This window comes from Hemicordylus capensis, chromosome 1 (genome assembly GCF_027244095.1).
Source record: "Hemicordylus capensis ecotype Gifberg chromosome 1, rHemCap1.1.pri, whole genome shotgun sequence".
Lineage (NCBI taxonomy): Eukaryota > Metazoa > Chordata > Lepidosauria > Squamata > Cordylidae > Hemicordylus > Hemicordylus capensis.
The window spans coordinates 237,881,223-237,907,363 of record NC_069657.1 but is presented as its reverse complement, the minus strand read 5'-3'; the positions used below and the strand labels follow the sequence as shown (position 1 = coordinate 237,907,363).

Genomic DNA, 26,141 nt, shown 5'->3' with positions numbered 1-26,141 from the left:
TTTTTACTTGAGTCAGGTTGGAGAAAATTCTCCCACGTGGGAAGCTTCTTACTAGCATAACTATTAGAGGAGAGCTGGTCTTGTGGTGGCAAGCATGACTTGTCCCCATGGCTGGGCAGGGTCTGCCCTGGTTGCATCTGAATGGGAGACTTGATGTGGGAGCACTGCAAGATAGTCCCCTCAGGGGATGAAGCCGCTCTGGGAAGAGCAAAAGGTTTCAAGTTCCCTCCCTGGCAGCATCTCCAAGATAAGGCTGAGAGGAACTCCTGCCTGCAACCTTGGAGAAGCCGCTGCCAGTCTGTGAAGACAATACTGAGCTAGATAGACCAATGGTCTGACTCAGTATATGGCAGTTTCCTGTGTTCCTATATACCACTCCAAAGTTGTGTCTCTGGGCAGTTTACAATAAAATAACCTAAATTAAAACTTTAAAACAATGACAGATTCTGTAAATCTAATTAAAAGGCTGGATGAATAAATGTTTTAACAGCCCTTTTAAAAGCTATCAGAGATGGGGGTGCTCTAATTTCTGCGAGTGCATTCAAAAGCCTCCAGGTGGTAACAGAGAAGGCCCCTGCCTAAGTAGCCACCAGACGAGCTGGTGGCAACTGCAGACAGAGCTCCCTAGATGATGTCAACAGGCTGTGGGGTCAGAGACAGTCTTACCCCTGGACTTTAGAGCCCAAGTCCAGGGCCTCCGCATCCCGCGGCGGGGGGGGGGGATCCTTTTTAGTCTGACCTGGGTGGTGTGGTTGCCCTGCTGCAGCCAGCCTGCCCTGCTCTGCACTGAGCAGCCAAGTGTGATTGTGACCTGCACTGGGTGCTTTGAAGACAGAGCGGGGAGAAATAAATATGTGGGATAGGAATATGTTAAGTTGCATGTTGAAATGTTTCTGCTGATGCATATTTGCATAAATCTACCTGGTTTATATTCTTACATCCTTGAGAGTTCAGTTGCTGTTTGTGTCCTCAAGAAGCCAAAAACACTGCATGTGCCATGGTGTTTGTGTGTGTAGGGGGACGATGCTTAATTTTCGTGGGGGGGCTCCAACCTCTTTGTGGGGCTCATAACGGAGAAAGTCCTCTCTTAAATTCCCCAGGCCTAAGCAGAGGTGCATTTCCAAATGATCTGGGGGCCTCCCCATAGCCCCACCACCCCAATTCTGCTGCCCCACCACCCCACTGCTATTTCCCCTCACTGCTGGAGGATGGGGGGTGAGCAGAGCAGGCCACAGCCACCCCTCCCCCTATGGCAGCGGCTGGGCCTCCTTGGCCAGTGTGCCTGCTCAGTGTGAGTATAGTATTTTGCATGCCCGTGATGTCACAGGTATGCGGAGCACCATACTTAAACAGTGCCAGTGCACCGGCCGAGGAGGCCCACCTGTGCAGGTGCGCTGGCTGAGGAGGCCCAGCCACCACCACAGAGGGAGGGGTGGCTGTGGCCTGCTCTGCTCACCCTCCACCAGTGGTGAGGCAGCAGAATTGGGGTGATGGGGCTATGGTGAGGCCCCCAGATCCTGGAGGCCACTCAGGAGGAAGGAGCAGTGGTGGGGAAAGGTATGGTATCTTTTAAAAAATAATTAGTGGGGGATCTTAAGCAGGGGGCGGGGGGGCATCAGGGGGCAGGGGCCCTTCAGGTCTGGGCACCAAAATTACCTGGGCCTAAGCAGAGTAGGGCAAACCTCTTGACTACTTGTCCAGAGTTGATGTAAGTTGCGCTCTTGTCACTTTCACCAAGCAATTGCTGCCAATCTTTAATAGCAATAGCAACAGCACTTTACATTTATATACCGCTTTATAGCCGGAGCTCTCTAAGTGGTTTACAATGATTTAGCATAACCTTAGTGGGGGGTATTCTTTACCTTCCTTCTTTCACAACGGTCAGATTTAACTTCAAATTCAGAAGATTTAATGGAAAACTGATGTGCTAATAAGGCACAGTCTTCTGTGGAAACCAAATTTGTAAATCTTCCCATGCAGAGTATGATACTTTGGGTTTTTTGGGAGAACTTATAATAAACCTCAGGTGAAAGTATGCAAAACAGGCTAGAAAGTAAACATTTTAATTTCATGGTGCTTGGCTGAAATTCCCATCTGAGTTTGTGTACAATCAATCATCTATGGTGGATGAAATGATTCTTCTCCACATGGATGGTACTTAAGTTCCAATTTTTCCAGTGCCTTCTTGAAGATGGATTGGTATGCCCCATCACTGTTTTGGACATACTTTAGAGAACAAGATAATGCTTCCATTTCTTCCATACCTTCAGTTAAGTCTGTTTAAGGTGATTGTAGGATATTAATAAGCTCCAACAGGCACTGGAACAAGAGGAAGGTGGAGCCCCTTGAGCCCCTGGTGGCGCAGTGGTAAAACTGCCGCCCTGTAACCAGAAGGTTACAAGTTCGATCCTGACCAGGGGCTCAAGGTTGACTCAACCTTCCATCCTTCCGAGGTCGGTAAAATGAGTACCCAGAATGTTGGGGACAATATTCTAAATCATTGTAAACCGCTTAGAGAGCTCCGGCTATAAAGCGGTATATAAATGTAAGTGCTATTGCTATTAATAAAGGATAAAGCAGTGGGGGTAGTCACCATTTCATATGCAGGTCTCATATGAAGTTTGTGCACTTTTTTAAAAAAAGTGTGGAACATGTTAATGGTAAAATCTGTAGGAGTAGCTTCAGGGTTGGTGTCACTGGGCAGCTGCTGGTGGCCCATGACCATAAGAAAAGAACACCTCTATATGACAAAGCAACTCTCTTGGGGCCCACCCAGGTAGGTGATCACCTTTTGGACAGAGGTATCATGGTGATGAGCAAGATTACAAACTAAAAAAATAGGATTATGCCCCCAACTTGCATTAGTAAATGTATTTTCTGGGGTCAATACAGATGTGACATCAAAAAAATTAATTGTATATATGGTAACTGCTGCTAGGTTAGCTATAGCCAAACACTGGAAACATCAAACCATGTTGATGGATATCTGGTATAAGAACTTTTGGCACATCATGATCTCAGAAAAGCAAACCCATATTATTCAGCCCCGTACAAAATAATGCTTTTTATGCAATTTGGACAGATTTTATTCTTTACACTAATTGGTAAAATTATGGTTGTTTTCCTGCCCTAGACAATATTCGAATTTGGATGGATTGATGGATCTGTGTTTGTTGTATTAGATTTTGCAATTTGTGTTTGAACCAATGTTTGTTTGTTTTTTAAAGTTCATTAAAGGAAAAATGAAAAAGAAGTTTCTTTACTACACTGCCTGCCCACACATATACCTAAAGCAGCCATTTAGGGTAAGAAAAACTACAAATAATTATATCGAGTTTCCTTCCATAGCTGCCCAGAGGCGACTTTGACTTGCAGCAAGTAACACAGCAAGTGCAAGCCTGCTTAGAAAATGATCCAGACAAGATTGTCTTTTAATTACTCATGTCTGCTATATCCAAAGAATTACTTTTTAAAAAACTTCTAGGATGAAACTACATTCCTTAATGAAGTTATGCATGTGTGATCATTTTGCAAAAGCTTGTAAGACTCACATCATTTAACCTGTATGGCAACAGCCATGAAGGTAGGGGAGTTTTGCTGCAACATTACAATCAGCTTGCACATTTGACAGCTTCTTCTCATAATCATGATTGTAATTAGGTTTTTAAATTGAATTAAGACAACAAAAAGGTTTTGGAGAAAAAAAGAAAAAGGCAGCATGATATCATTAAGTGTAGGACAAAATGACTTAAATTAAAATTATCAGGTGGAGCTTCTAAACTGGGGCAACAATTCAACTACTGGTTCCCTTTTCCCAGAGTAAAATATTAAACCATGTATAAAATAGTGCATATTAAAGTCACAGTTAAGCATATGCTAAGACTGAAAATAGTATATTTCAATCTTAGTGTGGACTTAAGTCACTGACCTTACAGATCTGTGCTATGAGCCCTTGTGACATATAGAAGGCTGGAGAAGACTATTAAAACAGATTCTCTCTCGCACACATGCACACACCATATTAAGAACTCCCAATATGTGCACACTTAAGTAACACAAACAAAAGTAATTTCACTTTCTAGCATGTTTATATGCCAACACCCTAGTTGATTAGATTTTTTAAAATGCAAAATATTCAAATCCCTAAAAAACAGCTTGATGTACAATAATCGTGATGTAATTAGACTAACTGAAGTGTGCCATTGGTTTTTTTTTTTTTTTAAGGCCTTATTTTTGTACTTCACTGAAACAGCAAGCATCTAATTGATGGCTGCATGCCAGCTCACTGATAGTTCATTACAGAGTTATTCAGATAGTATTAGCACTTTCCATAGGTGTCATTTTGCACATCCAATGTGCCATGCCTTGCAACGCATTTTGGAGCACTAAGATGTTCTTGGCACTTTCAAGTAGTTATTTAAGGCTGAAGGATCACAGAGAAACTTTGCTGGAAATGGCTGTTTTGGTATTTAAACACTTTCATTTATTGCTCTATAAAAATAAGTACAAATCAAAACAAGGCAATTTGGGTTGCATGTAAACTTTGTTAATATCTAACTTCCAATATGTCATATGTCATGTTTAATTCTGAATGCTTAGGATTAGATTGAATTACATTAAATAATTCTTAGATAATATCAAGAATGTGGTATTTGTTTGCCTTATTAGTATACGTCACTTGCTTTTCTGAATACATTTGGAGTCACTTCATTGGAGAAGGGCCACAGTGCAACAAAAATTAACATTGCAGATCCAAAAGGGTATGTAATTCTCATAACAATTCTTTTAACTTTTTAAATGCCATTTCTTCTTTTTCAATTAGACTTATGCTATCTTCCTTTCAAAATCCATTTTTGCATTCAATTATCTACTGAAAAGGGATTCAGGGAAGGTCCCTCAGCAGAGCTATAGGCCTACTTGTCAATAACGATATCCCTAGCAATGAGCTCTTTCATTATTTCATTAGTACCACCATAGATTGGCTGAACACGAGAGTCTACAAACGATCTGGAAAAAAATGACAGAGCAGTGGATTATAAAATATACTATATAAAAATATAAAATAGTTCTAAAATTTTAAAATACAAAGTAGTTCTAAACACAAACATTCATTACATATACATCTGTTAGGATTCTGGCAAAGGACATTATTTTTAAATATTTGTGTTGCTTAAGTATGCTGCATAATTAAGAATGGCGGCTTACATACAGCACAGCATGCCGCCCATGGAAGGGGGATGCACCCACTCAGCTTCTGCAGCAGCCAAGAGCCTGTCCCTGCTAGCAGTAGATATGGGCCCTTGACTGCTGCAAAAGTCACATGGGTGCATCTCCCTTGAATGGGCAGCACGCTTTGCTGTATGTAAGCCAAGCATCTGGAAAAATCTGTAATTCCTAGGAATAAAAGCAGAGACTCAGGGATCCAAACAGGATTTTGTGCACAAAGACTACTAGTTATGTTCAAAGTCATCCCAAAGGTTGATTAAGTGAAGAAGCCAAGAGCTGACCTGAAACATGTTATTTTGGCTGTGATCCTAAGTATACTTGCTTGGAAATATGCTCCAGTGTTTAGCACTCCAGAGTTGGCTTTTAAAAAATGTTTTCAGTTGAGGCATCAGAAACATGTGAAAATATTGGTCACAAGTCAATAAATAATTAAAATGCACAGAGAGTACAGAAATAGCTGTAGGGGAAGATCTCACTTGTTCATTTCAGATAATTTTTTTTCTAAGTATCTTGTTCTAGTCCAGGGACTTTAATACAAATTCAATTTTAAGAGACTGCATTATTACAGAAACCATTAGTACTTATATGCATTATAAGAATGTGAACGCCATTATTTTCATTATGAACCAGAAACTGAATACTAGAAACTCAGATTCTGTAGCATTAAAAAAAGAATTAAAGTCAACCAAACCACTTTAAAAATATTCAAATTGGTTCCTCATCTCTGATGTGCTTCCAAAAAATGAAAATGTTTGTTAATGATGATTTATTCATTACCAGTCTTCTAAATACATTCATTTGCTGAAGGGTTATGCTTTCATCCACAGATGCTGGTATGGTGGACACAAGCACTATCTTCCTTTAAATGTATGGCTCTATCTTTGGCTTATAAAATGTTGGCACTGGCCTCTATTGTCCCAGAGAACAAATTGGAGGGTGACTTGATCTATTTAGAAAGTAGAGGTGGCAGCTTCCAGCTGATAGAAGAGGCAGTATTTCCTTCAGCACAGGTGCTAGTCCCACTGCCTCCCTTTAACTACATTTTGTCCTCTTACAATGCAATCTTAAGCACGTTTACTCAGAAGTAAGTTTCACTGTGTTCAGTCAAACCTACTCCCAGGTGTAGTGTTCATAGAATTGCAGCCTACACCTTTCTTCCCTAAAGAGGGAGAGAATGACAAAAAAGTATCAAGGTTATGGAATCAAGGTTTTAACTCTGGCTTGGTGTGATCTCTGAATTGATAAACCATAGTTATGGTCATTGCTTTGCCTCTGACAGCCACAACCTAGAAACTGGGGGGATAAGCAAACGGAAACAGCAAAACAATCAAGCAGCTCTAGTCTAAACCAGGTTTTGCCTGTATGTCTGGAAGCACAAACCATGATTTGGCAAGATGTCTGAATGGTCTCAGGAAATACACATGAAAACAGTACATCTTCTGTCTCCTTGGTTAGATAGCATTCAGTGTTTAACACTCACAGCACATCATTTTTGCCAGCATTTTCCTAACATGACAAATTCTGTATATATGGCAATGGGTCTCACAGCCAACTGGCCATAGGCAAGAAACCATCATGCAACATTTTAAAGCAGCCAACATTCATTGGATGTTCATACAAAGAGGCATTAAATGTATGCAAACAATGGTGTCTATTTTTCATTATTTTTGCAGGAGAATCTGGGTTTGATGTGGTTGTTGGAGAAGTCTAGAGGCACAAGTAGAGTACAAAACATGAGTGTGGAGGTTCAGTTTTCAATTCTCAATGGAAGCGGCATTGCACATAAATACATGCAAGAAATAAATAACTGGCGAAGAGCACTAGTTGAAATCTCTATGGAAGTTCCACCAAAATGAAAACTATACTTTCATTTTAAGACACATAGCCTATCAGGCAAACAAAGGCTGACGACTGAGTCATATATTTTGATATTACTATAGAACCACACCAGCTATTGGCTAAGATGCAAGGTGTGTAAATAACCATACCTACTCAATGTTCCCTCTAATTTATTTCATCTGTGTCCAGAATGAATTTTGTTCAGGGCAGTAGTATCAAGGTAGTGTGTGCGTACATGCATTCAGAGTGGGGCCTTCCTGATTCAACCTGAGCAGGATCTAAAATTAAGTGAGTGGACATCAAAAACCGTATGAGCACGTGTGCACACGTGCACGCCTTAGAGGGAACACTAGCTACTATTGGCTAAGATCCAAGGTACGGTATGTGAATAAAACTGAGTTATGAATAAAATATATTCAACCATAAGACTGTGGATCAATGGAAGGTTGGTCTCTTACAAACATTCTCTCATTTTACCTTTTAAAACCAAATAGCAGTAACAATTTGCAATTAAACACTACTGAACAGCTTGTAGACTAGCTAGAGAAACCAAAGATCCTTCCTGTTGAAACATCTACCTGTATGGATGACCAGTTCTTCCAGCAAAACAGTACAGCTGTGAGGATAAAAAGCAGCTACTTACTTTGCAATTGGATACTCCCACATATAGCCCCATCCTCCATGGAGTTGTACACACTGAGTAGCCACACTGTTTTGGAGATCAGAGGCCCTTCAGCGGGGGGAGAAAAATCAAGCTTGTTTCCAAAGCAGTTCAGCTCTTATGTTCCAAAAGGCTATTCAAATAATCACTTATAGCAGAGCAGCTATGTTTTCAAGAGGAACTATACTCATTTACATGACCACAGTACTCTCCACTAAATTATAAACACACACTCTGAAATTCTATTCTGAGTATGTTGCACCACTGTAAAATTTCTAATACACAACCATAAAGAAAAATAAAGTGTTCTACAATGTAATAGCTTTTGTAATGTTCAAGATCATGTATCGATTTTAGAACTTTTGCAAAGTAAAGGATTCAAATATAGGGTAGTACTGTACAGCATTCAAGATCCACTACTTTGTTTTATGCAATGCTTTTCCTAAGTGCTGTGCAGAGGACATAGTTTGTTTTGTACATGATTTGTTTATCATATTTATATACTGCCTGATATGTGTATCTCTAAGCGGCATATACAATTTAAAAACAGCAAATATAAAACAGAGTAAAAACAATTAAAACAAATGTCACAGAATAAGAAGTTAAAGCAATTGCATGGGATAAAAACAGTTTAAAATTAATTTCATTTAAAATCCTGAGAGAACAGGTGTCTTGAGGGTCTTCCTAAAAACAAACAGAGAAAGAGATGCTCTTATTTCAACAGGGAGCATATTCCAAAGCCCCGGGGCAGCCACAGCGAAGGCCCAGCCACGTGTCACCACCAAATGAGCCAGTAACAACCATAACCGGAGCTCTCCAGATGATCTTAATGGGTGACATGGTTCATGCTAAAGAAGGTACTCTCTTAAGTAACCTGGACCCAAGCCACTGAGGGCTTTATAGGTAATAACCAGGACTTCGTATTTCGCTCAGAAACGTATCGGCAGCCAGTGCAATTCTTTTAAAATTGGTGTTATACGGTCCCTTTGTGTTGTCCCAGAGACCAGTCTGGCTGCCGATATGCATTCTGTACCAATGGTAGTTTCTGGACTATGTATAAAGGCAGGCCCATGTAGAGTGCATTACAGTAATCAAGCCTGGAGGTTAACAGCATACGCACGGCCCTTTTAAGATCATTTACCTCCCGAAATGGGCATACTGTAGCTGACATATAAGCCGAAGCGCTCCTGGCCACTGCCTCAACCTGAGGAACCAGAGAGAGTTTGGGATCCAGGAGCACTCCCAAGCTATATACCTGATCTTTCAGGGGGAGTGTAACCCCATCCAGAACAAGCAGATCTAAACCTTCTCTTAGGTCCTGAGTCAGGGCCTTCATCTTATTTGGATTCAACTTCAGTTTGTTATCCTTCATCAAGCCTTTTATCACCTCCAGGCAGGCATTTAGGGAAGTTATGCCATTTCAGGATGAGGACAATACGGAGAAATAGATCTCGGTGTTGTCATCATATTGATAACACCCTGCACCCAACCTCCTGATGATCTCTCCCAGTGCTTTCATGTAGATGTTAAAGAGCACTGGAGACAGTATGGAGCCTTGTGGAATGCCATACTTTAGTTCTCGCTAGGGATCTGCATGGAACCCGCACCTGCCAGACCGAAGGCGATGGGGGGGGGATAACTTTAAGGGCGGGGGAGGGTGCTCTTACCCCTCCTGCCACGTTTTCCCCACTGGCGCTGTGTATTCAAACAGTCCAGCAGGGCAGCAGCGAACCTCCCTGCCGCCCCGTTGCTTCCTCGGCCTGGAATTGACCGGAAGTATTGGAGGTGGAGTTCCCGGTATGCATGCGTGTGGCATGCACACATATGACATGAGCACACAAACAGGGAACTTCTGGTCACTTCCAGTCCGAGGAAGTAACAGGGTGGCAGGAAGGTACGCTGCTGCCCCGCTGGACCGTTTGAATACACAGCGCCGGCGGGGCAAACATGGCTGGAAGGGTAAGAGTACCCTCCCCCATCCTTAAAGTTATCCACACCCCCATCTTCAAACCAGCTCAAACGCTGGTCCACGGAACCGGTTCGGCACTCTTAGAATGGAGTGCCAAACGGTTGCGTGCACATCCCTAGTTCCCGCTTTGCAGAGCAGCAGTCTCCAACTGACACCATCTGGAATCCACCAGAGAGGTAGGAACGGAACTACTGTAAAACAGTGCCACCCAATCCGACTTCCTTCAGGTGACCCAGAAGGATACCATGGCTGATGGTATTGAAAGCTGCCTAGAGATCCAAAAGGATCAGCAAGAGTCGCACTTGCTCTGTGGTTAGCCAGTTGGAGATCATCCATCAGGCTGAACAAAGCAGTCTCAACTCCATAGCCTGCTCAAAGGCCGGTTTGAAATTCGCCTAAATAATCTGTATCATCCAAAACCACTTGGAACTGAGAGGCCACCACCTACTCAATCACCTTGCCCAGCCATGGAAGATTGGAAACGGGTCTGTAATTAGCCAACTCTGATGGATCCAATACATGTTTCTTCAAGAGTGGTCTAATAATTCTTAAGACAAGGAGGCATCCTGCTCTCACTCAGAGAAGCATGTATAATATTTACCAGACCCCCTCATATAATGCGATTACTAGATGAAATAAGCCAAGTACTGATCTCCCAGTACTTCATTCCAAGTGTTTTCAACTCCAGTTTAGAACAGAATACACACACTCTCTCCAGAATGAAGAGTGTTTTCTATTCAGCTGTAAAAGCAAAAAGCTCCACATAAATACAGCCAAATGTAGCAGAATAACTGTATAGAGAAAGACTTTAAAAAGATTATTCTTAAAACTATATTAGGAGATGCTATATGAACTTCATGATCGGCAATACCAAAAATATGTAGATGCAACAACAGTCAAGCATTCTACAAATTCCAGGGAAGGCCACTGCAGAAGTGCACAGATTTTCAGCCGACAATGATTTCCTTTTCTTAGAAGCTGAATACAATTACTCCCCTACCAGATATTTCCACTCAAATTCTTTCCCTTATGGGAAACATCCCATCTGGACTCTGTTATCTCTGCTCTGCATCTCTTTCTTTCTGCACTTTTCACCAGAGACAAACTTGTATGTTCTCAGAAATATTTTTTGCTGTTTTGTCATCTCACATCGAATTTCTTTCACGCATGTAGCTAATGTAATCTGGCATCAGTACAAAGTATTACCTTCAATGTTTTTACTTGTCTAACTTTGTCTGGGGAAACATAAGTTAATATGTAACAGCAATAACAGCCCAGGGGTTTTTTTTCTGGCTAATGAAAAATGGAACTGCAAGAGGCAGCCCAGGTCAGGGTTTGCTATAAGACAGCAGTGGGCAACCTTTTCATCCTGAAGTCAGACAGATTTAGGAACATGTCTGAGGTCAAACAGCAAGTTTGTGTTTATACAGCAAGCAGTGTGAAACTAAACCTTCAACTATTTTGTAATAAGATCACATTATGGTTTCCCAAAGTCTTTCAGCTCTTGAATTAAACATTCCTATAATGCTCAGTTTTTGCTACTGGGATCTTCAGATTTATTTAGCATCAAAACCCATCTAGAAGTTCAGGTCAACACAACTCTTTCCCCACACTTAGAGAAAAATCAGGAAATTGCCTAGCAAGCTGGATTCCACTCATGGGCTTCCAGCTAGCCATCTCTGTTTTCAACCAGTCCAGAAACTCACATATTAAACTCTCCCAAACCTAAGGAACCTAGCAATTCCCAACAGGGATTCCAAAGTCTCTTATTAAGTCACTTTAATAAGAGTTTAATAAGAGTCTCTTTAATAAGTATCTTATTAAAAAGGAAGCCCATCTTTTAATGAATTCTAGCCACACAGCCAGCATCTTCCCTGCTTGCTAATGGCCTTTCCAGACTCATTTATAGTGCAATAAATGTAGCATTACTTATTTAGTGCAGATATCTTTCATCCAAGCAGCAGATTATTTCAGGGATAATGCATTTTCTCAGAAGTCAACCTGAAGTAATGTGGTGTTGTGAGAACTAAGATTCCTCACCCAGATGCATCGTCTTTCGCTCTTATGACTGCTACATGGAATGTGACTGTGCAGGAGTCGGGAATGCATACTGGGTAATGTCTGTAATAGAACTAGTGACAAGCAATCAAAAGAAAACCTCCTCCCTATTCCTATGTTATTTTGCTCTTTGTAATTCTCTCGTTTGTATTCAGTGGTGATATGCTACCATAGTACTGGAGCACTCATCCAGAGCAGGGGCGTAACTACCATTAGGCAAGGGGAGATTGCTGCCTGGGGGCCCCCATGCCTCGAGCCCCCCCCCCCGAGGCAAGTCACATGTGAAGTGAGTGTGTGTGTATCAGCGAGGGGCCCATTTAAAAATTTTGTCTCTGGGCCCACTCCAGCCTCGTTACGCCCCTGATCCAGAGCTAGTTTTCTTAAACAGAAGAAGTTTGACAAGCAGCAAGTCTATTGCTTCTCCTCTGAACTTCCCTGACAATTTTAAGAACCTTTATTTTAAAATAATCTTTGCTGGCTAGACTCTTCCAAGCCAGCTCTGAAGGTACTCATCAAGTCCCATTTACTTGCATGCACACAAACACACACACGCACACACACACAGTTGTAAACAAGAGGATCAAAATGGAGCTGGAGGAAGAACAGAGACATTCGAGTCTCCCCAGGCATCTCCCTGTGCCTCCACCTAATGGCGCAGCAGGGAAATGATTTCATTAGCAAGCCAGAGGTTGCTGGTTTGTATCCCCGCTGGTACCTATATCGGGCAGCAGCAATATAGGAAGATGCTGAAAGGCATCATCTCATACTGCATGGGAGATGGCAATAGTAAACCCCTCCTGCATTCTACCAAAGACAACCACAGGACTCTGTGGTCTCCAGGAGTCGACACCAACTTGATGGCACAACTTTACCATAAAACAGGCTTTTCTCACTCCAAGAATCATGTGGGGATTATATTCATCATAATTGCTCAGATCTAGAGCATACAGAATACAGAAGGATAAATTATATCATACACACACATACCAATATTTGGCCATTGAAGCAGTGGCAGAATCCAGGCGTTTCTCCGAGTGAAGGTGGAGGCAGCTATCCAAAAATATCCGACCTACACAAATTTGTGTTTTCAGTTCTGCTAGCTTGTGCTGTACAGTCTTCCAATTTGGAAAGAAAAAGCACAGTTCATTAAGAAAACAATGCATTTTTTTTAAAAAAAGAAATGCTCTTGGCTTTTTTCTAGGAAATAAAGTTCTTGACATGGCATTTTATGCATGGCCCATGTTCTATCAGCACATGAGAGATTACTGTATCTCAAGCCTACTCTTATGTATTCCTTTATGCCCAATTACAGCACATGTTACAGCTTAATGATATTTCCAGCCTTTTGTTTGGAGGCTGCTGTTTTGCTTTTTGGGAGATGTAGCCTAAAATGACAGTCAACACCCAAAACACAAAAAAACCTGCAGCTGAAACTATTCCAATTTCCAGACTGTGTGGTGTCTACAATTAGATCAGAAATAGACTGTGAATGATGGAGCATCTGGAGAACAAACATCTACTTTAATTCAGGCCCTTTTGCACTTAACACACCCTGCTGGAGTCTAATGCTGTTTTCACAAAGGACACTAGCGTACCTCTGCACCTCTCTCATGTTACTTGAATGTGAGGGAACGAGGGACATGAGGGAACACGATCAATGGAAGAGAGCCATTTTAAAAAAATCAACTGTACACATTAGCCCACAGTGGTATATTCAAACTACAAATGCAGGCAATGTGAAATCCTATTTCAATGTCACTTCTAAAAGGGGCCTAAGGGCACAGATTATTTTGAAGCATCTTCTTCAATACTGGCTTGTATTCATTCTTCTCCCTCAGCCCCCAGTGTAGCGATTCAGTGCTTTCTATCCCCCACTCCCACCGCCCTTGGTAATCATGGCCTAAAACCAAAGATTACCGCCATTCATGTTTACTTGGAAGTAAACTCCATTGTGTTCTTGGGGCTTACTCCCTGGTAACTGCGCACAGGACTGAAGCTTTAAAAACAATATGCCAAATTACATCTGTTTTAAATAACTGTTTTAAAGGCCATGTCAGATCAGGCACAACCATAGTTATACGTCCTGGGTTGTATGTGGGACAAGGATGTGAGAGCACCCAGTGGCCCAAGTGGTAGGTAGGCTCAATTGTGCTCATTCACTGTGCATAGACTGCACCACCATTAGAGTTCATCTCAACTAGTCCTCACACAATTATGTTGTGCACCCTAGAAAACATTTGCAAAGTTCAGCTGTAAAAGCCTCAGGTAGGCATTAGGGAGTGTAGCAAAAATACAGATAACAGATTGTGCCAAGTGAAAGGGAGCATGGGAGAGACTCTACACAAGCAGCTTCTGTTCAGAAGCTGGTGATGGAAAGAATTAAATGAGTAAAGGGAGAGGATTTGGGGGAGTGGGGAAAAGCTGGGAGCTGTAGGAAAACCGGAGCATCAAACAGTATTCTGGGGGCGTGGGGAGCTGGAATTGAAATAGAGGGGCAAGGGGGGGAGGGATATTATCCATGTTGTAGAATAGCTGGAAGTCAGTTGGTTACAAATGTAATGCATATAGTATGGCATTACACCCTGCATACTAGATTTTTTGAGCATACTAGGGGAATAAAATGTCAATTCAATTTGCAATGCTAATGCTTTGTTAAGGTTTATCATCAGCTTCGTGGGACTACTGTCCAAGATCTAATCTAGTCACTATACTAATATTAAAACATGGTTTAAAACAAAAAAACAAAAAAACAACCCTGCAAATTGCCATACTCTAGATTTTTTTTAAAAGGTATCAAAACGGGAAAGCTTGGGAAAGATTGCACTGTACATTAACAATGTCAAGGACACTGAACTTTTCAGTAGTCTTCGTGGAGACACCACAATGCCTCCTCACTCTCCAAGATCTAGCTGTTGTCTGTTCAATCTCAGCAAGGCTGGCATTACCTCAAAAAGGCAAACAAACCAGATCATTCTGCCACAGATGTGAAAAAACAACAGTGCTAGGATTTCAGGACCACCCTGGTTTTCAAATGGTTGTTTGATACACACATGACAAGAGTAATTTTAGAAGCAGGAAGCAAAAGTTGCATTTCCCCATTACCATAAGGGGCAGAAGCATACCCCAGTATATTCAACTTCACCACCAAGACTTGCGTGCACTCAAAACTGTATACAGCTCCTTATTTGGAACCATCTGGGCATATAGTTACTGTGTCTGAGAATTCCGAGTGATTTAGTAGTATAATGGAATAATCTTGCCCACAGATAGTAATCTTCAACCCAACTCTGGGGTATGTCATGCCCCTTGTTCTAAGCAAGGGTTGTGAAAACCAGACATAGCAACAGTACAGGAGGAATTTCTTGCACTTGTGTGAGCCTACAGACCACCAGCATCAGAATGGAATCTTATGTCCAAAGGTGGATAGCTGAGCCCACATGGCAGCAGAGCTCAAGAATCGGAACACTTCGATCAATGTTGCTACACACATCTATATTAAAAACAGGTGTGATTCCCTTCCTTCTCCTCGTGGAATACTGGGAAATGTAGTTCTGTGAAGGGAGGCTAGAGATTTCCAACAGAATTCTCAGCACCCAAACCAACCACAGTTCTCAGAATCCTTTGGAGAAAGCCCAGTAGTTAAACTGGCTTAGCACCACTGTGACACCAATATATTCATTAATAGCACATTTTCAAAAATAAGTGTCTCTGGCTCTAGTTTTGCAGTTTTACACAAGGCCCTGGGAACCCAAGACAGGATGGCCTATTAGCCTCCATGTCACTTTCAAGATTGCATCAGACCAACTGCCTACTCTTTCTTTCTTTAACATACTTGTATACCGCCCCAAACACAAGTCTCTGGGCAGTTTACAACAAAACAATAAGAAGGTCACTGTACAGCAAGTCACTTTACAGTTTAACAATCACAGTATAGCAAGACATAAGAATTGTCTTGTGGGACAGGACCAAAAATTACACTTCATGTCTAGCACCCTGTCCTCCAGCCAGAGGACCCTGGGAAGCTTGCATTAGTGCTTGATGGAGAGAACGATTCCCTGTTTATCCTGGGTATTTGGTAATTGAGGTTTGCTGCTCCTGAACAAGGTGGTTCCACTTTGCTAAATGCAAGGACTTGGCCACTTTAAAAACAAAAGCTGAGATTCTCAGAATGTCAAATACTACAGGTGGGCACAATACATAATGTAAGCTATATGCAACGGGTCAGTTCAGATGACTCAGCAAACCATGATTTGCTGAGTTATGAAAACAACTTTTCACTCTCCCCTTCCTTACCTCCTCCACCCATTAACTAGGGCAGGTGTAGGCAACCTTGGGTCTCCAGCTGTTGCTGAACTACTGCTCCCATCATCCTCAGCTGAAATAAATTGCAGCTGGGGGTTATGGGAGTTGTAATTCAGCAACAACTGGTGAGTCAAAGTTACCCACTCCTGCACCAGGGAAACACTGTTTATTAAACCACGATTTTGTGACTCATCTAAACCCAGAGCTGCTGCTTTAGCTGCCATTTACAAGTCATGATTAAACCAGGATGTGAAACTGATATGCAGTCCTGGTTTCACATCCTGGTTTAATGTGCTTCATAAATCACAGCTAAAGCAGCAGGTCCAAGTTCAGATAAATTGTGGAAGTGTGATTTAATAAACAAGGCTCTCCATGTCAAAGCTAATGAGGTAAGGGAAAGGAGAGCACACAGGCTCAGGAAAGTTAGAAGCTGCAGAGAACAGCTGGTCTTGTGGTAGCAAGCATGAATGAGCCCCTTTGCTAAATAGCATCTGTCCTGGTTTGCATCTGAATGGGAGACTACATGTGACCACTGTAAGATATTTCCATTAGGGGATGGGGCCGCTCTGGGAAGAGCATCTGACTGCTTGCATGCAGAAGATTCCAAGTTCCCTCCCTGGCATCTCCAGATAGGGCTGAGAGAGAGACTCCTGCCTGCAACTTTGGAGAAGCTGCTGCCAGCTTAGGCAATACTGAGTTAGATGGACTGACTAGGTATAAGGCAGCTTCCTATGTTCCAAACCATGGATTATGGGTCATCTTGAACAGGCACAATATCTGAATTCAACATTAAGGAGTAAAGTATGCTCATAAATTATTACTTTGCAGGAAAAACAAATATCCCCAGATGCTCACCTGTAAATGTGCAATTGTTTTCCCAAAAGCTTTTCTTTGTTTAACATAGTTTCTTGTTTCTTCAAACATGAATTCACAACTGGCAATCGCTAGGGTAGCAATCAACAATCTTTCCTTAACAGATTGGGGTGGGGGTGGGGGGTAGAAAAACAATCAGAGCTACTCCCAAACAAAAGTATTTTTCAGCATTTCCTTACACATACACAGAGCTATTTGATAGCTGCTGCCTTGCATCACTGTCATTAATCTTTCAACTGTTTACAAATGCATATGGACTAGAACTGGGCTTCTGATCTCTCCAATTATGAATCTTTTAGCATGCTTTGCAGCAGCTTTGGGGCCAATGTCAACTGTGAAGAAAACTCCCAAACTTTTCACCTTGGCCATACCAAGAGCCAGTGTGGTGTTGGACTAGGATTGGAGAGACTCGAGTTCAAATCCCCATTAACTGGGTAACTCTGCACTAGCCACTCATCTCTCAGCCTAACCTACTTCAAAAGGTTGTTGTGAGAATGGACATAAGTGTGCATGCTTTTCTGGGCTCCTTGGAGGAAGAGCAGGATATAAATGTAACAATAACAATATTTTTAAAAAATACCAGATCAACACCAACATAAGCACGTGCATGGTCTGCAGACAATAAAAGTATACAGCCTGAACACATAGCAATGGGGGATAAAGATTGTGCCCACCGGCCTGGCCTTCTTACCACCCTGACTTCCAAGCATCCAAGATCCTATCTGCTAGAGATGTGCACAAATTGTTTCAATTCAAGTTCAAATCTAATCACCAAATCCTTGAATCAGTTTGTCGAAACAGATGGCTTGGCGGGCTGTTTTGACGAATTAACCTTGAATCAATTCAAGTGATTCGAGTGCCATTTTTTCCTTGGAGATCCGGTCTACTAGGTAGACCAGTCCTCTGAGGCTGGGCCAACATGCTGTCTAAAGCGGAGGGCTGGTCTACCCACCAACCCTAAATGGTAGACCAGCTCTCCCCTGGTGCTGTTTTGAGGACTGTATTTCCAGGGGGAGCTGGTCTACCAATTGGGGTTGGCAGGTAGACCAGCCCAAGGCGGGCCGGCATGCTAAGTCTGGGGTGGAGGGCTGGTCTACCCACCAACCCCAATTGGTAGACCAGCTCCCCTCAGAAAAAATGGGTGCTTTAATCACTTGAATAGATTTGAGTCGAATCAGGGTTAATTTGATCTCAAATCAGGCCCTTTATACTAAGGGTGATTCAATTTGAGTTTGAACCACTCCAATCACCCCCATTCCAAGCTCAAACAGATTTGACTCAAATCAATTTGCACATCTCTACTATATGGGCTGTAGCCTATGTACACACAACTTAAAAGATACACAAGAGAAAGTCTGCTCTGTTATCTCTGTGCTGGCTCTCTCATACCAAGTTAAGGTGATTTTTATTTCAGAGAATAAGGGTAAGAGGGTTTCTTTCTATCTGGCTGTTGTGTTGAGCAAGGCTGGGGTTTTGTTGTTGAATTGTGTCACTGCTAAGTTTATTTGGGGGCTTTTTGTTGCTGTTGATTTTCTGCTGCTGGTTTATTATTGTACAACTATGTTGTTTGGTGCCTTAGTTTATGTACTGTTTTAATACTGGCTTTATTAACTTTCTTGTAGGGCATGGAGTCTAGACCCTTAAAAAGGTGAAAGTGGTAAACAAAATAAAACTGAAGACAACCTACAGTGACTCTGGGATGAACTGTTGCCAGGACAACAGGAAAAAGAACATGGTAATCTCATCCCCCTTGCAGGTACAAGAGTGAATACAAAACAGAGGCTCCTAACCCACTACTTTTGCTGTGATGAACTCCCCTCCAGAGCTTCAGTTCTAATACTTGCCCTCCCCTCATCCCTGCTTGATTAGCTATCATTTTTACTTCTTCCTTTTGCTAATGAAAGTCATGGAGGGATGTGAGTTAGGGGTTCCACAAAAAGATGATCCTGAAAATGGGGCTGTTAAGATTAAGCCAAAGTTATTGGTTGTTTTGTAAACACATGCATCTACACCATGGCTACCAACAAGTTATCCAAACCTGAGATCAAAAGGATAAAAAACTTATTTTATTATCATGTGAGAGCCAGCATGGAGTAGTAGTTAGAGTGCTCGACTAGGACCGGGGAGACCCAAGTTCAAATCCCCATTCAGCCATGAATCTAGCTGGGTGACTCTGGGCCAGTCACTTCTCTCTCAGCCTAACCTACTTCACAGGGTTGTTGTGAGGAGAAACCTAAGTATGTAGTACACCGCTTTGGGCTCCTTGGTGGAAGAGCGGGATATAAATGTAAATAATAATAACAATATTACAGATAACTGATGGCCAGTTATCAGAAACATGATACCAAATCAATACTTGATATGCTGCAATTTATTTTATTAAGGTTCAGGTTTGTAAAACAGCAAATATATATATAATAATTTCAAGTGCAGGATTCCAGTATGAAGCAGCATATACCACACGAACATAAGCAGGTGGTGGTTGCTGTTATCATCCTGTGCTGGAGATCAAATGTCACAGTGTGTAATCTGTAGCTGGCAGTTTGCTGCAATGAACAAATAACACCGTTGTTCCTCTGTGCACAGCACGGTTTTATGTCTCTCACCTGAGGAAGCTCTGCCATGAGATAATAGAAGCCTTTGTTCTCCTCTCCAAGCAAGGCACTGGCCGGCAGACGGACATCTTCAAAAAATAGCTCTGCTGTGTCCTAATTTTAATTTTTAAAAACATACACAGAAAAGAAATGACATATTTGCCATAGTCAGTTTGCATCTTGGCTTCTCATTCCTTGTGCTGCCTTTCCTTTTTTACCCTCACAATCAATGCACTGTCCTTGGGTTTTGCAGGAGAAGGAGAGTGGTGGGCTCCAAAAGGAAAAAAAACAAAGCAAGGGGGGTTCCAGAGAGGCTGGAGAACATTTCTGATGAAAGTTACTGCCTGCCACATCCAAATTCCGTGGGCCAGATGAGATGCAACAGTGGCGGCCCTGTTTCCCTTGGGATGACTCTGCCTTGATCATGTACAAACTGGAATAAGATGGGTCTGATTTCAACATCAAAAGGACCGTGTGGGCGAGGGGAGCTGAACATGTCCCCTCTTCTGCCTTTACCTCCTCACAGTCATTGCCTCAGACATTTTTCTCCCACTCAGGCTCACTTCCAGAACAGAAGGGAAATGGAGTTTGGTTATCTGAGTACAGAGAGGGGTGTGTGTGTGTGTGTGTGTGTGTGTGTGTGTGTGTGTGTGTGTGTGTGTGTGTGTTCCGCTCCCTTGCCCAAGCACTTATTCTGATGTTTTAATCAGACTGCCACCGCATGCTACACTTCAAACGTGAACAAGACAACCATATGTTGAGACAAAAGTGGCTGCTGCCGTCACTTCCAGCCTGGCCCTGAGAAAAGAGGGAAGCAGGTCCAGAGAAAGTCCAGGGCCTTCTAGGGTCCTGGGTTTCCATACCTTGTTGAGGGACAGCTGACAGGGACAGAAGAGCCGTTTCGGGAACTGTGCAAAGCAAATAACTCTTTTGCTCGTAAGATGTATACTGGCTGCTTCCCTCCAAGTCAACCCAGGCTTGCTGTGCACTTTTAGTCAAAAGCTAAGAACAGAAATATTCTTCACGCTGCATTTGCTCTTTCCACAGATCACCATGTACGCCTCAGAGCAGCTACTTACGACTCCTATGACTCACCTGGGCTTTGAGTCCTATTTTGTCAAGCTTACGCCCTTTGATGAATCCTTTCATTCCATCTTCTACTAGAAAAAGGCTAATGCCATGAGCAGGGGAACGGGCCTCGCGGTTTGTAACAGCCACTACAATCACTAAGTCACACATCCAGCCATTAGTAATGAATACCTGTAAGAAAGCAAAGTGAGTGTAAAAGCCGTGACTTCCTTAGTTACGATGGAGTTGTTGTTTTGGCCTATAGCTGCCACCTTATTGGCTACAGCAGCCGTTTGCAACTAATGTTCACTTTGCAGACAAATTTCATTTCAGCCATATCATGTGACTGCATAGCCGGTCACTCCCCATGTCTTAGTGCTTCATTTCCCCATGGAGTTTTGTTTTTGCCAATTAATTCCATCTTGTCATTTTCATGTCAGTTCTCCAGTTTAATCAAGATCGCTTTGAATTCTTATGAAAGAGCAGTAATCAATGAAATCTGCAATCCAGTTCTGCACACCTGCCAGGGAATAAATCCCATGCAAGTCTAGGGGACTTAATTTGGAGTACACATGCACAGGATTGGGCCTGAAGAAGCCAACAAAACAGCTCTACATTGTCAGGCAAGCTATGCACTACAGCTGCAAGTACCAAGAAAAATTAAGAACACTTCAGAATGTCCCCTGCTAACTGAGCAAAGAGGCACCTTTTTTAAAGTGGTGATTCTCTTACATTTAGCATGGGGAGAGGAACTGGCCCTATCCATCCTCAGCCCAGCATCCCTCCAGTGGTTATTGCTGGTGTTTCTCTTAAGTTTCTTTTTTAGATTGAGCCTTTTGGGGACAGGGAGCCCTTTTATTTTATGTATGTATGTATGTATGTATGTATGTATGTATGTATTTATACGTAAACTGCTTTGGGAAATTTTGTTGAAAAGCAGTATATAAATATTGGTCGTATTCGAATAGCAAAGTTCTTTTCTTGTCCCTTAAATATGGCATGAATGGTCCAAATGTGGTTCTATCCTGAAATGTATCTGTAATTTCAATCGGTATTGTCCACACATCTAATGAACACCACTAATCATATTTGTATCCTGCCCTTTTTTCAAGAAGCTTGGAGTTATCCACTGTATTTTACAAAAGCTCTGAGAGTTAGGGTAGGCTAGGTTGTAAGTATTTTCCCACCCTCCTCTCCGCAAGTCACATATCAGAGAAGAGAACAAACAATTCTAGCACACCACATTAAGGAAGGAAGGAAGGAGAGAGAGAGAGAGAGAGAGAGAGAGAAAGAGCAACCTGGCTACATGTGGTTGGCATCCCATATGACATTTCCCCCAAATCCTAAACAATACACTAACTGGGAAAGGAAACCCTTTTTGCATTGATTGGGTCAAGTTTTTGTTTGCCTCCCTGGTCCCTCCAGGCGATTTCATACCAGGAAGGCCATTCAACTGCCAACTCTTTTGAACTGTGAAATATCTGAGCCTTGGTTACCCTGCACAGACCAACTATGTTAGAGCACGAAAAGGCCACATTCCTCAGATGGTCTTTATATCTTTCCAGAACAAAAGGAGTACAGAAAAACACCTGCCAAGTTGATTGCGTTTTAACTTGCCAGCAGGAAGAGCTGCATTATTTGGGAAGCATGAATTCTCTCCAAAACGTAAAGGAAGATGGCTTGGCACTGCTTCACATAAAAAACTGCCCAGAGCCAAACGCATCCCTGCCAACTATTAAATCATGATCTCAAATGATTGCAGGATGAATTCAGCACTGAATCAAGATAAACCCTGAGCTCCCACATCTACGTACCTTGCTGCCGTTTAGAATCCAATCACTCCCATCCTTTTTAGCATTTGTCCGCATACCCTGCAAGTCGCTACGAGAAAAAAGATCTTAGTAGCACAGTGAGAGAAGAGGCAAGATATTTATTTTAAAAGAAACCCAGCATGAGGTTCATTTCATGTTGCTAAGCAATCTGTCATTGGATGATTTATTGGTTTATTTAACATATGTATATCTCACCCCTCCAGTGCAATACAGTCAGGGCAATACGGTCAAAAATAACAGAACAATAAAAACAAAACAGGAAAAAAAGAAAGCACTGAACCAATCCCCAACAGAAAGGATCCTGCAGGGAAGGGGTTACGATGCACCGCTCTCAAGGAATCTTACAATATACAAGCCTTCCCCCCTCCCAGTACATGCTTTCATGCCACTCTTCATGACAACAGGCATTCTGTCACTCAGTTACACAGAATGATACACAGCAGCATGCCAAAAGCAAAAGAGGATATCTGACCACACAAGGAGACCAAGGGTATGTTCACACTTCATTTTCACCCAAAGTATTTCCATGCAGTTCTGTCCCAGTCACAAGTGTCCTGCTTCTGTTTTGTCCATCATCTGCACTTGCTCCTGGTACAATGGCTTCCTGTCCACATCAGTTCTCTTCTGCTTACTACACTCCATTCACATCAAGAGCCGTTCCCTTAGAACGATGCTTACCATTTAAATACTGCTTTAAAAGTCTTCAAAGCTTCTCCTAGACATTCTCTCAGTAATACTTAAGACTTGGAAGGTAGGCCAGGTTTTATAGAAGGGGCTAAGGCTAGCAGAGGATGGCTTGCTACTGGCCATTTAGAGCGTTCATGGCAGTGGTGAGATTCGAACTGAGATTTCCTTGGTCCGGAGCTCAATCTCTTGACTACGGCACGGACTCTGAACTAGTTCAGCAAGGTGTGAATCAGTATGTTTGTCCAAACAACATCCCGAGCCCTTTCTAGGGCTCAAAAGGGGTGAGGGGAGGAAGGCTTCAAATAACTTACCTCCCCCACAGACAATCCGCTCGAAAAGTCTGGGCACGGAGATCGCGCACCCAGACGTGCAGCTGCCTCCTCAGGCAGTGTGGAGGGCCGGGTGGCTGGAAGGAGTCTCCCCATCCCCCAGAACTCCCGTTATGGGGATTCTCCCAATGCCAGCCGGGAGCCGCACAGTCTCCCAGACGACGAAGAAAATGGGGGTTAAGAGAGCACTTGCTTTTTGTGGCCGTGGCAGCCACTTGGCTCCCGCTGCTCCTCACAAGCAGCCAAGAGCGGCCTTGGTTACCTTAGCGCGCTCTCGGCTGATCATGAGAACAGCCTCCCTATTTCTCTCCTCTACAGGAGAACAAGAAGCATTTGGGTTGGCATCTAATAGAGACACACTTTAATGCAAGGCTTCCCAACCTTGGATTTCCGGATGATGGGAGGGGAACTTGGAGACCTCAAGCCAGAGACCCCTGCATTAGTGAGACAATCCCAACATAGGGTGGGGTGGGGTGGGGACTGTTGCCCTAAGAGTCGACTGGTTAGCTTCCCTACTCACCTTCCTGCCCCAGGTTCTGTCATGGCTATCGCACCAATACATTTGCCTGCCACCATTTTTGGAATATACTTTTCGATTTGCTCTTTTGAACCATAGAGTGAAATATAGGGCATGACAATATCAGAGTGGAGACTGAATCCTGGGCCTGTACAGTTGACATACATTCTGGAAAAGAAAAGGGGGAAAGAGTGTTTAGAAGACACCTTTGCCGAGGATTCAGACTGAGCTTCACATACATTCTTCAAACAAACAAAAACCCAAGTATCAAATTGTTCTTTCAATGTGAAAATAGTTTAGGGACTTTAGTCCTCCAATGAGACCATGGAGGTAGCAATGTAGCTTCATTTTTGTATCAAGTGACTGTGACTTTCTCTCATAAGCAGCAAGAGTTCAGAATTTCAGAACTGAAGTTTAACTTACTGTGTAAGGGAGGAGGGGGTGCAATTTCAGAACTGAAGTTTAACTTACTGTGTAAGGGAGGAGGGGTGCAATCCAGCCCCTCAGTAGAGTGAGGGCTCTAAGCACTGAGGTTCATTGGCAAAAATGTAGAAGATCAGAGGTTAGCAGTTGAGAGGTGTCTTTGGTAAAATACCAACGAGGTGGCAAATGAGTGTCTGGGCTGTACCACTGCAGATTGCAGTATGGGGTTCATGTGACTAAATGCTCCTCCAGAGAGGATTATTATTATTATTAATTACATTTATATCCCGCTCTTCCTCCAAGGAGCCCAGAGCGGTGTACTACATACTTGAGTTTCTCTTTCACAACAACCCTGTGAAGTAGGTGAGGCTGAGAGAGAAGTGACTGGCCCAGAGTCACCCAGCTAGTTTCATGGCTGAATGGGGATTTGAACTCGGGTCTCCCCGGTCCTAGTCCAGCACTCTAACCACTACACCACGCTGGAAAAAATAAGCTCTCCACATAGCAAACTAGTATGTTAGAGAGAAGAATTCTAGCCTAATCTTTTCTCTGACATGCTCGTTTTTTATGTGCATGGATTTTTTTGTATAGAGAAGCATTCAGTTATATGAACCCCCACCTGAAAGCTGAAGTGGTACTGCCCAGACAGAGGATCTGTCACATTGTATGACTGTTCCTTCAAAAGTCCTTCTTTGTACTCGTTCTTTGACAACATATTGTCACCATGAAGACTAAACTGAATGCTCCTTGGGTTGAAGGATCTCTTTAAAAGAGTTAGCAACACAAGCTATTGCCACCTGAGAACATATAAGAGGACAAGAAGACTCTTATAGCAGCAGTGTTTTCAAGAGAACTTGCAAGAGCATATAAAAATAGGAAAGTGCTTGACAGTGAAAGAGATTCTTTTGCAGAGTACCTCATACTTACTGCTCTTCCAAAACAATTGCTGAAGAAAAGATATCCCCACCAATGCCACCATGTTCTTCGGATATAGTGATACCCAACAATCCCTGCTCTCCAGCTTTTTCCCAGAGCTCTCGGCTTACCTGTCCAGCTTTTTCCCACCTGCAAATAAACAGGATTGAGAGAAGACAGTGGAATTCCTTTTGTAGCATTTGAGACGTAAAACAGATCATTAAATCAATAAAAATGCAAACTTGATTCTTTGAAAAATACACATTTTTAGCCACAAAACAACTGACAGTTTCAGTTGACAGAGTAGCAATTTACCAATATCACACAAGTACGATTTAAACTTTTGGAAATACAAAAGAACTGAATCCCTACAGCTGTCTGGTATGAAGATGCTGGGACTTGATTTCCATATAAAGCACTTTCAAGAGCCAGTAGTCTTGAACTAAAAATATATCCTTATGCTAAGTTCTTTATCTAGACAGCTAGTAGAAACAAAGACTTGTTACTTGTACATACAGCCAGAAAGATTTCACAGACCACATTCATTTTTTACCAGCTAGCTTAATTTAAGACCTATACAATTCTCTCTGTAAATTCCCCGACTGTAGAAAGTATAGGCAGCAGAAGCAAAACACATGAAAAGAAGATCCTCGAGTGAAGAAAAAAAAAAAGAACTAAGACAACTGAATGAGAACATGGAAGAGAAACAAACAGTGCTCATTTACTGGCTTGTGTGTTGGAAAAGGGACTAATGAGGGGTTTTGTTTTTTTTTACAGTATTCCCTGCTTCAAATAACTAACTGCATGTAGTTTCATGCATGCACATGTAAAAAGAACAGACCTTCATG

The 26,141-nt window shown here is 42.4% G+C and overlaps 1 protein-coding gene across 2 annotated transcripts in view; it reads right to left on the bottom strand.

Moving 5' to 3' along the window:
* Window positions 1-4,460: 4,460 nt before the first annotated feature.
* Window positions 4,461-26,141, bottom strand: part of ACADL (acyl-CoA dehydrogenase long chain) — a 38,548-nt gene continuing 16,867 nt past the window's right edge. For both annotated transcript variants that reach the window (XM_053285197.1, XM_053285196.1), the window contains exons 3-11: window positions 25,306-25,443; window positions 23,959-24,123; window positions 22,405-22,471; window positions 20,618-20,782; window positions 19,535-19,636; window positions 16,911-17,024; window positions 12,741-12,868; window positions 7,709-7,795; window positions 4,461-5,007 (exon numbers count right to left, since the gene is read on the bottom strand). In XM_053285197.1, coding sequence (XP_053141172.1) covers window positions 4,914-5,007; window positions 7,709-7,795; window positions 12,741-12,868; window positions 16,911-17,024; window positions 19,535-19,636; window positions 20,618-20,782; window positions 22,405-22,471; window positions 23,959-24,123; window positions 25,306-25,443 — 1,060 coding nt within the window. In that variant the 3' untranslated portion in view covers window positions 4,461-4,913. The remainder of the gene's footprint in view (window positions 5,008-7,708; window positions 7,796-12,740; window positions 12,869-16,910; window positions 17,025-19,534; window positions 19,637-20,617; window positions 20,783-22,404; window positions 22,472-23,958; window positions 24,124-25,305; window positions 25,444-26,141) is intronic.